General features: G+C 46.0%; 1 protein-coding gene across 4 annotated transcripts in view; it reads right to left on the bottom strand.

Annotated features, from left to right (window-relative positions):
• The window catches only part of SUCO (SUN domain containing ossification factor), a 259500-nt gene that overhangs the window by 52054 nt on the left and 191708 nt on the right, over window positions 1–15738 (bottom strand). For all 4 annotated transcript variants that reach the window (XM_063939978.1, XM_063939979.1, XM_063939977.1 and 1 more), the window contains 2 exons: window positions 6116–6220; window positions 5387–5541 (listed from right to left, as the gene is read on the bottom strand). In XM_063939978.1, coding sequence (XP_063796048.1) covers window positions 5387–5541; window positions 6116–6220 — 260 coding nt within the window. The remainder of the gene's footprint in view (window positions 1–5386; window positions 5542–6115; window positions 6221–15738) is intronic.

Below are 15738 nucleotides of genomic sequence, written 5' to 3' on the forward strand. Positions count from 1 at the left end.
TGCGCTACCTTGGTGAAGACTGATGTCTTCTGCCGCCGATTTTCCGGACCTCTTCTTACTTCTGGCTCTGTAAGGGGGACGGCGGCGCGGCTCCGGGACCGAACACCAAGGCCAGTTCCATGCGGTCGGTCCCTCTGGAGCTAATGGTGTCCAGTAGCCTAAGAAGCCCAAGCTAGCTGCAAGCAGGTAGGTTCGCTTCTTCTCCCCTTAGTCCCTCGCTGCAGTGAGCCTGTTGCCAGCAGGTCTCACTGTAAAATAAAAAACCTAAATATATATTTTCTTTCTAGAAGCTCAGGAGAGCCCCTAGTGTGCATCCAACCTCGGCCGGGCACAAAATCTAACTGAGGCTTGGAGGAGGGTCATAGTGGGAGGAGCCAGTGCACACCAGGTGACCTAAAAGCTTTCTTTAGTTGTGCCCAGTCTCCTGCGGAGCCGCTATTCCCCATGGTCCTTTCGGAGTTCCCAGCATCCACTAGGACGTCAGAGAAATCTGGACTTTAATGGATCCCAATTTTAGGACCATAGTTACTCCTGACTGTAGGAAGTGCAGAAATCGACCCAGCTGAAATTCCTCTGTTGGGGCCTTCCTGGCCTCACACCAAGCAACATATTTTCGCCATATGCGGTGATAATGTTTTGCTGTCACATCTTTCCTAGCTTTAATCAGCAAAGGAATGACTTCATCCGGAATGCCTTTTTCCATTAGGATCCCGCGTTCAACCGCCATGCCGTCAAACGCAGCCGCGGTAAGTCTTGGAACAGACAGGGCCCCTGCTGTAGCAGGTCCTGTCGGAGTGGCAGAGGCCAAGGATCCTCTGAGATAATTTCTTGTAGTTCCGGGTACCAAGTTCTTCTTGGCCAATCCGGAACGATGAGTATAGTTCTTACTCCACTCTTTCTTATTATCCTCAGTACCTTTGGTATGAGAGGAAGAGGAGGGAACACATAAACCGACTGGTACACCCACGGTGTCACTAGAGCGTTCACAGCTATCGCCTGAGGGTCCCTTGACCTGGCGCAATATCCTTTTAGCTTTTTGTTGAGGCGGGACGCCATCATGTCCACCTGTGGCCTTTCCCAACGATTTACAATCAGCTTGAAGACTTCTGGATGAAGTCCCCACTCTCCCGGGTGGAGGTCGTGCCTGCTGAAGAAGTCTGCTTCCCAGTTGTCCACTCCCGGAATGAACACTGCTGACAGTGCTAGCACGTGATTCTCCGCCCATCGAAGAATCCTTGTGGCTTCTGCCATCGCCATCCTGCTTCTTGTGCCGCCCTGTCGGTTTACATGGGAGACCGCCGTGATGTTGTCTGACTGAATCAGCACCGGCTGGTTTTGAAGCAGGGTTACTGCTTGACTCAGGGCATTGTAAATGGCCCTTAGTTCCAGAATATTTATGTGTAGGGAAGTCTCCTGACTCGACCACTGTCCTTGGAAGTTTCTTCCCTGAGTGACTGCCCCCAAACCTCGGAGGCTTGCATCCGTGGTCACCAGGACCCAGTCCTGAATGCCGAATCTGCGGCCCTCGAGAAGATGAGCACTCTGCAGCCACCACAGCAGAGACACCCTGGCCCTCGGGGACAGGGTGATCAACCGATGCATCTGAAGATGCGATCCGGACCACTTGTCTAACAGACCCCACTGAAAGATCCTTGCATGGAACCTGCCGAAGGGAATTGCTTCGTAAGAAGCTACCATCTTTCCCAGGACTCGCGTGCAGTGATGCACCGACACCTGTTTTGGTTTCAGGAGGTCCCTGACCAGAGATGACAATTCCTGGGCCTTCTCCTCCGGGAGAAACACCTTCTTCTGTTCTGTGTCCAGAATCCTGTTCAAGTACAGCAGACGCGTCGTAGGAATCAGCTGCGACTTTGGGATATTCAGAATCCAGCCGTGCTGTTGTAGCATTTGCCGAGATAGTGCTACTCCGACTAACAACTGTTCCTTGGACCTTGCCTTTATAAGGAGATCGTCCAAGTATGGGATAATTATAACTCCCTTCTTTCGAAGGAGTATCATCATTTCGGCCATTATCTTGGTAAATACCCTCGGTGCCGTGGACAGACCAAACGGCAACGTCTGGAATTGGTAATGACAGTCCTGTACCACAAACCTGAGGTACTCCTGGTGAGGGGGGTAAATGGGGACATGCAGGTAAGCATCCTTGATGTCCAGTGACACCATAAAATCCCCCTCTTCCAGGCTTGCAATAACCGCCCTGAGCGATTCCATTTTGAACTTGAACTTCCTTATATAAGTGTTCAAGGATTTCAAATTTAGAATGGGTCTCACCGAACCGTCTGGTTTCGGTACCACAAACATTGTGGAATAGTAACCCCGTCCCTGTTGAAGGAGGGGAACTTTGATTATCACCTGCTGAAGGTACAGCTTGTGAATTGCCGCCAGTACTACCTCCCTTTCCTTGGGAGCAGCTGGCAAGGCTGATTTGAGGTAACGGCGAGGGGGAGACGCCTCGAACTCCAGCTTGTATCCCTGAGATACCACTTGTAGAACCCAGAGATCCACCTGTGAGCGAACCCACTGGTCGCTGAAGTTCCGGAGACGCGCCCCCACCGCACCTGGCTCCACCTGTGGAGCCCCAGCGTCATGCGGTGGACTTAGTGGAAGCAGGGGAGGATTTTTGTTCCTGGGAACTGGCTGTCTGGTGCAGCTTTTTCCCTCTACCCCTGCCTCTGGGCAGAAAGGACGCGCCTCTGACCCGCTTGCCTTTCTGAGGCCGAAAGGACTGTACTTGACAATACGGTGCTTTCTTAGGCTGTGAGGGAACCTGAGGTAAAAAAGTCGACTTCCCAGCTGTTGCTGTGGATACGAGGTCCGAGAGACCATCCCCAAACAATTCCTCACCCTTATAAGGCAAAACCTCCATGTGCCTTTTAGAATCAGCATCACCTGTCCATTGCCGAGTCCATAATACTCTCCTGGCAGTAATGGACATTGCATTAATTCTAGATGCCAGCCGGCAAATGTCCCTCTGTGCATCCCTCATATATAAGACGACGTCTTTAATATGCTCTATGGTTAGCAAAATAGTATCCCTGTCAAGGGAATCAATGTTATCTGACAGGGAATCAGACCAAGCAGCTGCAGCACTACACATCCATGCCGAAGCAATTGCAGGTCTCAGTATAGTACCTGAGTGTGTATATACAGACTTCAGGATAGCCTCCTGCTTTCTATCTGCAGGCTCCTTTAAGGCGGCCGTATCCTGAGACGGCAGTGCCACCTTTTTTGATAAGCGTGTGAGCGCCTTGTCCACCCTAGGGGATGTTTCCCAACGTAGCCTGTCCGTTGGCGGGAAAGGGTACGCCATCAGTAACCTCTTAGAAATCACTAGTTTCTTATCAGGGGAACACCACGCTTCTTCACACAATTCATTTAACTCATCAGATGGGGGGAAAGTCACTGGCTGCTTTTTCTCCCCAAACATAATACCCTTTTTAGTGGTAATCGGGTTAATGTCAGAAATGTGCAACACATTTTTCATTGCCGTAATCATGCATCGGATGGCCCTTGTGGACTGTACATTTGTCTCATCCTCGTCTACACTGGAGTCAGACTCCGTGTCGACATCTGTGTCTGCCATCTGAGGTAGCGGGCGTTTTTGAGCCCCTGATGGCCTCTGAGATGCCTGGGCAGGCGCGGGCTGAGATGCCGGCTGTCCCAAAGCTGCGTCATCGAACCTTTTATGCAAGGAGTTGACACTGTCGGTTAATACCTTCCACATATCCATCCACTCTGGTGTCGGCCCCGCAGGGGGCGACATCACATTTATCGGCACCTGCCCCTCCTCCACGTAAGCGTCCTCCTCAAACATGTCGACACAACCGTACCGACACACCGCACACACACACAGGGAATGCTCTGACTGAGGACAGGACCCCACAAAGTCCTTTGGGGAGACAGAGAGAGAGTATGCCAGCACACACCAGAGCGCTATATACAGAGGGATTTACACTAACAGAAAGTGAATTTTCCCCAATAGCTGCTTATATCACCTTTTGCGCCTAAATTTATGTGCACCCCTCTTTTTTACCCTTCTCGTAGTGTATACGGCAGGGGAGAGCCTGGGGAGCGTCCTTCCAGCGGAGCTGTGAAGAGAAAATGGCGCTGGCTGTGCTGAGGAAGATAGCTTCGCCCCTTCAGCGGCGGGCTTCTCCCGCTTTTTTAATAATATTTATGGCGGGGGATTAGGCACATATACAGTTTATAACTGTATTATGTGCATTTTGCCAAAAAGGTATACATATTGAAGCCCAGGGCGCCCCCCCCCCAGCGCCCTGCACCCACCAGTGACCGGAGCGTGTGGTGTGCTGTGGGAGCAATGGCGCACAGCTGCAGTGCTGTGCGCTACCTTATTGAAGACCGGAGTCTTCAGCCGCCGATTTTCTCCTGGTTCTTCCGTCTTCTGGCTCTGCAAGGGGGACGGCGGCGCGGCTCCGGGAACGGACGATCGAGGTCGGGCCCTGTGTTCGATCCCTCTGGAGCGAATGGTGTCCAGTAGCCTTAGAAGCACAAGCTAGCTGCAAGCAGGTAGGTTTGCTTCTCTCCCTCAGTCCCTCGTAGCGGTGAGTCTGTTGCCAGCAGATCTCACTGAAAATAAAAAACCTAACAAATACTTTCTTTTCTAGTAAGCTCATGAGAGCCCACTAGGTGCATCCAGCTCTGGCCGGGCACAGATTCTAACTGAGGTCTGGAGGAGGGGCATAGAGGGAGGAGCCAGTGCACACCAGATGTAGTACCTAAACTTTCTTTTAAGAGTGCCCAGTCTCCTGCGGAGCCCGTCTATTCCCCATGGTCCTTACGGAGTACCCAGCATCCACTAGGACGTCAGAGAAAGAAAGTTTAAAATAAACTGAAGAAAATCCTCTGGAGCTCCAGAGTGTGCATCCTCTCCTGAGGGCACATTTTTGTAAACTGGCTGTGGGAGGTGGCATAGAGGGGAGGAGCCAGCACACCCTGTTGAAGAATTTAAAGTGAACCGGCTCCTTTGGACCCCATCTATACCCCATCGTACTAAGTGAACCCCAGTATCCCTTATGGATGTTAGAGAAAACTTGGATACAAATACAGAAAGACGGAACATATTTACTTGTGTAAATAGTTGTTCAAGTATCCTTACTGCCACAACATATGTATGTGATAACATTTCTAAAGAAACTAAATAAATTCCATCACTTTTAGATGCTGCTTGTTCCATTTCTGCATGTTCAAAGCACGTCAACGCACCTGAAGTCTATGGGAGCACACGGTGTACATAACCACCATGTATAATGTACATTTCTAAATCTTGTGCATAGTTTATTTATAGAAGCTAACATGTATTTATATCTAGCGGTTCTTTAAATACAAATAATGATGAACTTACCGTTTGGGGCTTGGGTAGTTATTGCTTTTAGGTATTTTTGATAGGCAATCATCGTTGAACTGTGATGAGTTTTTACAGCGTAGTAAACAAATTAATAACACCAAAACTATGCATAAAATCAATGAGACGACTAAATAACTGTGCTGATCAGACACCTGAAATACAAGAATAATTATGTAAGCTCATCACAACCAAAAGTAATGGGAAATATTCTATTGAGAACAACATAGTTTGTAGTCAGTTATGGATTCCCTCTCAAAACACAATATAAATGTAAAATGAAAACTGGATTGTGCAGCTAAAAGAAACCTGTATGAATATAACAAAGCTAAACATGGATATGTATTTTACATCCTCAAGTGCATGAAGCTTTAAAAAATATGCTATATTACTTTCAAAGACTGATTAATAAATACATAGTCACGAGAGGAAAAGCCAATAGAACATAGCTGAACAGTGCTATAGGTTGAGTCTCTCAGATCCAAAATACTTGGGACCAGAAGTATTTTGGTATATTGGCATACCATAATGAGATATCTTGAGGATGGGCCCAAAGTCTAAATACAAAAATGCACATGCGCACAGCGTCTATCCACCACTGCTCCCGAGTGACAGGAGCCTCCAACTGCGGTCCGTGGGTGGGACAGTCCCAAAAAAGGGGATTGTCCAGCAAAAACAGTGATCGTTGGGAGGTATGCATTCTTAAACACTATAATATTTTATATTTACCTCCCGTTTTAGTTCAGTGACTGTTGCAGACAAATTTAAAACCAAGTGGGTCATATTGAGGAGTTGAGCTTGCAGCAGTTGAATGGATTCAGTTTGACGCTGATCCTGGTGGAAGAGGAATAGATCCACATATGAAATCTTTGCTGTTCTGCATAATGAACTACACTGTTCTATCATTTTTGGCAAGAAAAATACAAGCAAAGACTACTTATCTACATCTAAACATCACCAACATAAGAACGTCATTTGGCAGCTTGGAAAAAGATGTTTGCAATATGCACTAGAAGCTGACCCAAACATAAAATTCAAGAAATAGTCTTTAGGAAAAGAAGCTGTCTCTTCCTGCGTTATGCTAAAATCCAAATTAACTAAATGATGTAACATATACTTCTATTATAAAGGCCAATGTTTATAAATTATGTGATTGACTGTCGCTTTGTATTTGAGGGCTGTGGTATTCTGCTGCTCCCACATATACCAACTGGCTAAAACTTGTTAAGGACTCTCACACTTAAACAGGGTACACATTAGATGACGGGCAAACAATATGAGGTCATCAACGCTTTCCCTTGAACATCTGGACAAACGACAGTGTGTACACACTAGTCAATTGCCACATGCAGGAGTATGCTGTTGTTAACATCCTCAGATTGAGCAGCATGTAGAGCCGAGCAAAAAACACGTTGAACGACTCACGGGTGTGCGCGATAGTGCACACTGGAGGATATAAACGATATATTGTTACGATTCTGTCAGAACGACAAATCGTCCAAAATACAATATAGTGTGTACCAAGGAATAGGTACAATAAGAACACCAGAGTACAAAGGAATGGCATCCAGTGTCCCCTAATAGACTATGGAAAAAAGACAATGTACTGTAAGTACAATAATCCTATTTACTCTTCCATACATTGGAGGATACGGGAACCACGGGGATATAACAGAGCATTTCCTTAAGGGTGGGAGCTCTTGGAAATAGCAATAAAGCATCCTTGGATGCAAAGCAATAAATCTGTGGATAGATGACCAGATAGCAGCCCTGCATATTTGTTCCATATAAACCCCATGTCTCACCGCCCAAGAGGAACGCACTGATCTGGCAGACCAGTTCCAATCAAAATTGCCCAATTACAAAAGAATACACCTATCACCTGCTTGTTGTGCATATACTGTAAGATTGAAAGATCATCTGCCTTGTGGATTTAAACCACTTTGTTTGAATAATGAATAAGAAAACCTACTTAAGGGCTCTAACCAAGTTTAAATGACTCCTGCACATCAGATGTTTCTCTAGTTTAAAACCTAAGGATTTCAATGTTCTGGTTTAAATGAAAAATGGAGGCTTTGCTTGAAGAGCAGTCACATCTTTGTGAAAAACAATACTACAGCAGGTAATCTAAAGAAAAGCGCTCCAAATGTTGAAAATCTTCTAGTGTTGAAATTGCATAAGGAAATCTATTTTCAAAGCAAAAAGCAATCAATTGTAGAGGTTCAAAGGGAGATTTTTGTAAAGCAGTCAAGACTATGGGGTATATGCAATTGCGGTCGAATCGTTTTTAAATTCGACAGTCGAATTCCGGCCGGGGGGTGCCGGAATTCGACATATTCAATGCAAAACGGATTCGACAGTCCCGCTGTCTAAAAACGGACCAATTGACGGATTAAAGTGCGTCCTGGATTCGACTTTTCCGACGGGGGTAAAATGGTTAAAAATCACGGGGGGGAAATGCGTGGGGTCCCCCCTCCTAAGCATACCCAGCCTCGGGCTCTTTGAGCCGGTCCTCGGTGGCAAAATACGGGGAAAAAAATTACAGGGGATCCCCCGTATTTTAACAACCAGCACCGGGCTCTGCGCCTGGTCCTGGTGCAAAAAAAATAAGAATTTACTTACCGATAATTCTATTTCTCGTAGTCCGTAGTGGATGCTGGGAACTCCGTAAGGACCATGGGGAATAGCGGCTCCGCAGGAGACTGGGCACATCTAAAGAAAGCTTTAGGATCACCTGGTGTGCACTGGCTCCTCCCCCTATGACCCTCCTCCAAGCCTCAGTTAGGTCCCCCGTATTTTTTGTACCAGCACCGGGCTCCACTAGCTGGACAGATAATGCCACAGCCGGGGGACACTTTTATACCGGTCCCTGCGGCCGTGGCATTAAATACCCAACTAGTCACCCCTGGCCGGGGTACCCTGGAGGAGTGGGGACCCCTTAAATCAAGGTGTTCCCCCCCCCCCCCCCCCCAGCCACACAGGGGTGAGGCCCGAGGCTGCCCCCCCCCCCCATCCATGGGCTGCGGATGGGGGGCTGATAGCCTTGTTGAAAATAAAATGTAGTTCTTCTGTAAAAAAAACAATAAGTCCCAGCAAGCCTCCCCGCAAGCTGGTACTTGGAGAACCACAAGTACCAGCATGCGGGGGTAAAACGGGCCCGCTGGTACCTGTAGTTCTACTGCAAAAAAATACCCAAATAAAAACAGGACACAGACACAGTGAAAGTAAAACTTTATTACATACATGCCGACACACATACTTACCTATGTTCACACGCCGACTCTGTCCACGTCTCCGTTTGTCGGCAGAATCCGGGGTACCTGAAAATAAATTTATATACTCACCTAAATCCAGTGTCCTGTTATTATTTGTAATCCACGTACTTGGCAAAAAAACAAACCGCATTTACCCGATCCACACGGACTGAAAGGGGTCCCATGTTTACACAGTCACTGGGGGTCTCTGCATTCGGGGAAAGGGGTCCCATGTGTAAACATGGGACCCCTTTCAGTTTGTGTGGAGCGGGTATGCGTTTTTTTGTTTTGCCAAGTACGTGGATTACAAATCTCACTGGACACTGGATTTAGGGGAGTATAATTTTATTATCATGTTCCCCGGATTGTCGTCGACAGACGGAGACGTGGACAGAGTCGGCGTGTCAACATAGGTAAGTATGTATGTGTCGGCATGTATGTAATAAAGTTTCACTTTCACGGTGTGCGTGTCCTGTTTTTATTTGGGTATTTTTTTTGCAGAAGAACTACAGGTACCAGCGGGCCCGTTTTACCCCCGCATGCTGGTACTTGTGGTTCTCCAAGTACCAGCTTGCGGGGAGGCTTGCTGGGACTTGTAGTTCTTCTGTAAAAAAACAATATTCTTTTATTTTCAACAAGGCTATCAGCCCCCCATCCGCAGCCCATGGATGGGGGGGGGGGGGGGGGGGGGGGGGGACACAGCCTCGGGCTTCACCCCTGGCCCTTGGGTGGCTGGGGGGGGAACCCCTTGATTTAAGGGAAAAGCACTGACAATCTTCAATTGAATATACTTTTGTCGAAAAGCCGCATTTTTAACACTGCAGAAATGTCGAATTTGAAAAATGTCGAATTTGAAAAATGTCGAATTTGAAAAATGTCGAATTTGAAAAATGTCGAATTTGAAAAATGTCGAATTTGAAAAATGTCGAATTTGAAAAATGTCGAATTTGAAAAATGTCGAATTTGGAAAAATGTCGCATTTGGAAAAAGTCGCATTTGGAAAAAGTCGCATTTGGAAAAAGTCGCATTTGAAACTGCCGTTTTTTTGACGAAAAGTACTGTATTGCATTGTCGAATCCAATTCGACATGTTTTTTTGTGTCAAAGATGCCCCGTTTTTCGACATTTGCGGCAATTCGACCGCATATACCCCTATGTATATTGGTCCGGTAGCTGCATGGGAGACAGAGGCTTAAAGTGCAACAATCCCTGCAAAGACCGTCCTTTTCAAGAAAAATTCAGACAGAGCTGAACATGAACCTTAAACAAATTTAAGGCACTCGCTAAAAGGGTTATATCCTCCTTTCAGTATTCAAACAGTGGTAATCTAAGACTACTGCTGATTATCACTATCGCTTATGTCATCAATAGACGACGAGAGTGTTATGGTTTCCATCGAATACAATAGGGACTCAACAAAGCATTCCAGGCACTGCTGGGTCCCCGCTGGGTGAGAGTCTCGCATGCGCATGACTCAGCAAACCATCCCTGGTAGCGGCAGGCTGCCAGCAACAGAGAGGAAGATGCTGCAGAGAAGGATAATGCTATTTGTTTGTATCACTGAGACACTAAACAAAATATGCTGCTGGTATTAAAACTCATTGTAAATGGGGCCCTTAGCCTCAATCCTAAATCCAGACCTTCCTGTAGGAAACTCAGAGTAGTCTAGAAAGGCTAAAGAAAGATGTGGAAAACCTTTATTTGCACACCTAGATTTATGTAGGCCTATACCGTTGTCTAATTAAAGACTTTTCAGTCAGAATCATAGTTTGAATTACCAAATCAGCAAAGCCCTTAGGGGGGTATTCAAAAAAACCAAAAAGAAGTTAAAAGGCATTGTCGAAAATGCCTTAAAAGCGGGTGAAAACGGCCCGCAATTGAATATGCAGGGGGGGAGGGGTGAATTCTATAGCTCCCATACAGTCAGAGCTAATTGAATACCCCCCTAAAGTTTTAACATACTGTACTTTCAAAAACCATGCCATTAAAGCCAGCTGAGCAGTAATTTTGATGCTGAATCTGTCCCTGACATAAACGATTGTGTCTTAATAAAAGATGCCAAGCTGGACTGCTTTCAGTGTTTTTTTTTTATTTTCATGTACCATAGTTATTTTTTTATTTTGTATTTTATTTAGTAACTGGATTCTGTACACATTACTCATTAATCTTTAACAGTTTTCTTTTTAATACAGTATAGGCTTTTGGAAGAACTTTAAGATCAATTTAAATTCAAGGAAACTTTTAGAAGCTGTGATTCCTGTCCTGACCTACTGTAAGCACGTTAACAAGCTTTTGATGAAGTCAAGAGAGGACCTTGTAGAGATTGTCAAACACCAATCATAGGAGAAATCCTGAAAAATTGGTTGGACAGGTTGAATTAGGACATTCTGCATTTCGCCAACAACCTGCTCTGAAATTGTCTCGAAAGTGTAATAAAGCAAACTGGCCTGCTTCAAACGTAGACACCATCTTTCCTCATGGCGAACCAAAACTAAAATCAAAGTCAGGAGAGACCTGACAAAGTCCGTCACCTCCCGAATCCTATCTGGTGGCAAATAATGCCCTATTTGGAGTAGTATTAAAAAGAAGTCCCAGCAAAGGGAGTTATTTAGAGATGGACGGTAAGATCTGCTTCCATCTACTCACATGCTGGGGGCCGCCCAACACAGGAGAAGGCCACCTAGTATGTGTGTGGTGCTGCTTAGTGATGTACCCGCAATTTAAATGCGTCCGCATCGATTTGAAATTGACCCTTGCCTGCTCAGGGAAGCGGTCCAGCACCATTTTTTTTCTCGCAGCAGCTGCATGAAACCGCACACTGCCGCCCTGAAAAAGGGTCCGGACAGGCCTGCGTTGGCTGGACTGTGCCCATAAACGCAGCAGCGATGCCCCCCGTTGCCAATCTCCTTGTAGCCACATCCTTGAAAGGTTGCACACGTGTACTGCAGCCAGGGCGCGTGCGCAGACCTGATGAACGCGGCCGCTCTATACAGACACATGGCAGCGTCCGGGTTTGAATAGACCCCAAAATCACTTGCAGATGGGGACTTACACTGGAACAGTGATAACTGAGGAGTCATCTGTGAGACTTCTAACACTTGAAAAGCTCTATGGGTATGATTTTGGAGGAAGGAAAATGTGACAATTGTAATACCTTACATACCTTAGTATAATCGTAATTAATTTTGCTTTAAGAAAGCCACCTATGGGGCCATGATCTTTGTTAAGACTCTTGGTGCTGTTGTTAACTTGAACAGGACAGCACAAAACTAAAATTGCCAATTCTTCACATATAAATCAAGCAAGCATGGATGTTCTTCCCATATAGGAAAATATGCATCTTTGTCAGTTCACCACATGGGGGAGGAAACTAGCCATTAAAATACATAACTCTTCCATTACCAAAAGGCTGCAAAGGAGGGAAATGTAGAAGGCCTAAATATAAGGACACTGACATGCAAAACGAACAACTTGCCACCAGCTGCCAGACTGATAATTTTTTAATTACAATGTTAAAAAATGCTTTAAAATGAAATAAGACTCATGGGATCTTTCAGATCCCGTGTCATGCCCATAAGTCAGGAGGTGCAATAGGCTTCCACATAAGAGGCAAAAAGAATATCAGAAAAAGTGTGCCCAAGGCAACATCAGCTATGTATTCCAATGCATCCTGAATATATGCCAACAAGGTGCACCGGTTTCCTCCCACACTCCACAAATATACTGGTTGTTTAAGTGGCCGCTGACAAATTAACACGAGTGTGCATATGTGTCCGTGTGATAGGACACTGGGATATGGACTGAGGTGAATGACTGAAATAATCTTGCAAAGCAGTGTGTGTGTGTGTGTGTGTGTGTGTGTGTGTGTGTGTGTGTGTGTGTGTGTGTGTGTATGTGTATGTGTATGTGTATGTGTATGTGTATGTGTATGTGTATGTATATATATATATATATATATATATATATATATATATATATATATATATATATATATATATATATATACACATACATACATACATACATACATACATACATACATACACTCCACAGCATAGAGGCACTCCCGGACTTGACAAGTAGTGAAAGTCTATGGGGTATATGCAATTAGTGGCGAATAGCGGCAAATTATCGGCCGTTTTTTAATTCGACACAATTCGACCGTCCAATTTCGGCAAGTGGGTGCCGAAACTGACCAAATTCAATCAAAAACGGATTCGACAGTCCCGCGGCCGAAAAACGGCCGATTTGACGGATTTTGATCCGGTTTTTTAAAAACGTGGAAAAACCCGAAAAAAAATGGCGTGGGGTCCCCCCTCCAAAGCATAACCAGCCTCGGGCTCTTCGAGCTGGTCCTGGTTCTAAAAATCCGGGGGGAAAATTGACAGGGGATCCCCCGTATTTTTAAAACCAGCACCGGGCTCTTCGCCTGGTGCAAAAAATACGGGGGCCAAAAAGAGTAGGGGTCCCCCGTATTTTATACACCAGCATCGGGCTCCACTAGCTGGACAGATAATGCCACAGCCGGGGGTCACTTTTATACAGTGCCCTGCGGCCGTGGCATTAAATATCCAACTAGTCACCCCTGGCCGGGGTACCCTGGGGGAGTGGGGACCCCTTCAATCAAGGGGTCCCCCCCCCCAGCCACCCAAGGGCCAGGGGTGAAGCCCGAGGCTGTCCCCCCCATCCAAGGGCTGCGGATGGGAGGCTGATAGCCTTGAGAAAAATGACAGAATATTGTTTTTTTCCAGTAGTACTACAAGTCCCAGCAAGCCTCCCCCGCAAGCTGGTACTTGGAGAACCACAAGTACCAGCAAGCGGGAGAAAAACGGGCCCGCTGGTACCTGTAGTTCTACTGAAAAAAAAAAATCCAAATAAAAACAGGAGACACACACCGTGACAGTAAAACTTTATTTCACACATGTCGACACACATACATACTTACCTATGTTGACCCACCGACTGGCACGTCTCGTCTCTGACGATCCGGGGTACCTGTGAAAAAAATTAGACTCACCTGATCCAGTGTCCGGGAGATAATCCACGTACTTGGTAAAAAAAGAAAACGCATACCCGACCATGCCGGACTGAAAGGGGTCCCATGTTGACACATGGGACCCCTTTCCCCGAATGTGCCGGGACCCCACGTGACTCCTGCCACTGAGGTCCCTTCAGCCAATCGGGAAGCGCTACTTCCGTGGCGCTCACCTGATTGGCTGTGCGCGTCTGAGGTCAGACAGCGCATCGCACAGCTCCCTCCATTACTTTCAATGGTGGGAACTTTGCCGCCAGCGGTGGGGTTACCCGCGGTCAGCCGCTGACCGCGGGTGACCCCACCACTAACCGCAAAGTTCCCACCATTGAATATAATGGAGAGGCTTTGCGATGCGCTGTCTGACAGCTCAGAAGCGCAGCCAATCAGCAGAGTGCAAGGACGTTGCGCTCGCTGATTGGCTTAAGAGACCTTTCAGTGACAGGAGTCACGAAGGGGTCTCTCTGTATTCGGGGAAAGGGGTCCCATGTGTTAACATGGGACCCGTTTCAGTCCGCTGGCACGGGTTTGTCGTTTTATTTTTTTTGCCAAGTACGTGGATTATACTCTGGACCCTGGATCAGGTGAGTCTAATTTTTTTCACAGGTACCCCGGATCGTCGGAGACGAGACGTGCCAGTCGGCGGGTCAACATAGGTAAGTATGTATGTGTGTCGACATGTGTGAAATAAAGTTTTACTGTCACGGTGTGTGTCTCCTGTTTTTATTTGGATATTTTTTTCCCAGTAGAACTACAGGTACCAGCGGGCCCGTTTTTCTCCCGCATGCTGGTACTTGTGGTTCTCCAAGTACCAGCTTGCGGGGGAGGCTTGCTGGGACTTGTAGTACTACTGGAAAAAACAATATTCTGTCATTTTTCAAAAGGCTATCAGCCTCCCATCCGCAGACCTTGGATGGGGGGGGACAGCCTCGGGCTTCACCCCTGGCCCTTGGGTGGCTGGGAGGGGGGGGACCCCTTGATTGAAGGGGTCCCCACTCCCCCAGGGTACCCCGGCCAGGGGTGACTAGTTGGATATTTAATGCCACGGCCGCAGGGCACTGTATAAAAGTGACCCCCAGCTGTGGCATTATCTGTCCAGCTAGTGGAGCCCGATGCTGGTGTATAAAATACGGGGGACCCCTACTCTTTTTGGCCCCCGTATTTTTTGCACCGCCTGATGCTGGTTTTAAAAATACGGGGGATCCCGTCATTTTTCCCCCCGGATTTTTAGAACCAGGACCGGCTCGAAGAGCCCGAGGCTGGTTATGCTTTGGAGGGGGGACCCCACGCCATTTTTTTTCCGGGATTTTACCATTCCATCTAAAAAAAAAAAAAAAAAAATTATTCTTTTTAAAAATATATAAAAAATACTTGTGCCTCCAAAAAAGACAAACCAAGTACCTAATCCCTTCTAATATAAATAGATATACTATTACCAATAAAAAAAAACACCAAAAAAAACATGTTTTAAATTTTTTTTATTAGTTTCACCCACCAAAGTGTGGCGGATTGAAAATGACGAATTTACGGTCTAAAAGCACTGTTGTCGAATTTGCAAACTTCAATTGAATATACTTTGGTCGAATTGCAGCACTTGTATCATTGCAGAAAAGTCGAATTTGACAAAAGTCGAATTTCCAAAAGTCGAATTTTGAAAGTCCGTTTTTTTGACGGAAAGTACTGAATTGCATTGTCGAAATTTTTTTTTGGGCGAAAAAGTCCAGTTTTTCGCCAATTTCGGGAATTCGTGACTTTTTCGCCAAAAAAAAAAAAAAAATTTCGACAATGCAATTCAGTACTTTCCGTCAAAAAAACGGACTTTCAAAATTCGACTTTTTGAAATTCGACATCTGTCAAATTCGACTTTTCTGCAATGGCACAAATGCGGCAATTCGACAAAAGTATATTCAATTGAAGTTTGGAAATTCGACAACAGTGCTTTTAGACAGCAAATTCGTCATTTTTAATCCGCCACACTTTGGTGGGTAAATCTAATTAAAAAAAAAATTAAATGTTTTTTTTTGGTGTTTTTTTTATTGGTAATAGCATATCTATTTATATTAGAAG

The sequence above is a fragment of the Pseudophryne corroboree genome, chromosome 9 (assembly GCF_028390025.1).
Source record: "Pseudophryne corroboree isolate aPseCor3 chromosome 9, aPseCor3.hap2, whole genome shotgun sequence".
Lineage (NCBI taxonomy): Eukaryota > Metazoa > Chordata > Amphibia > Anura > Myobatrachidae > Pseudophryne > Pseudophryne corroboree.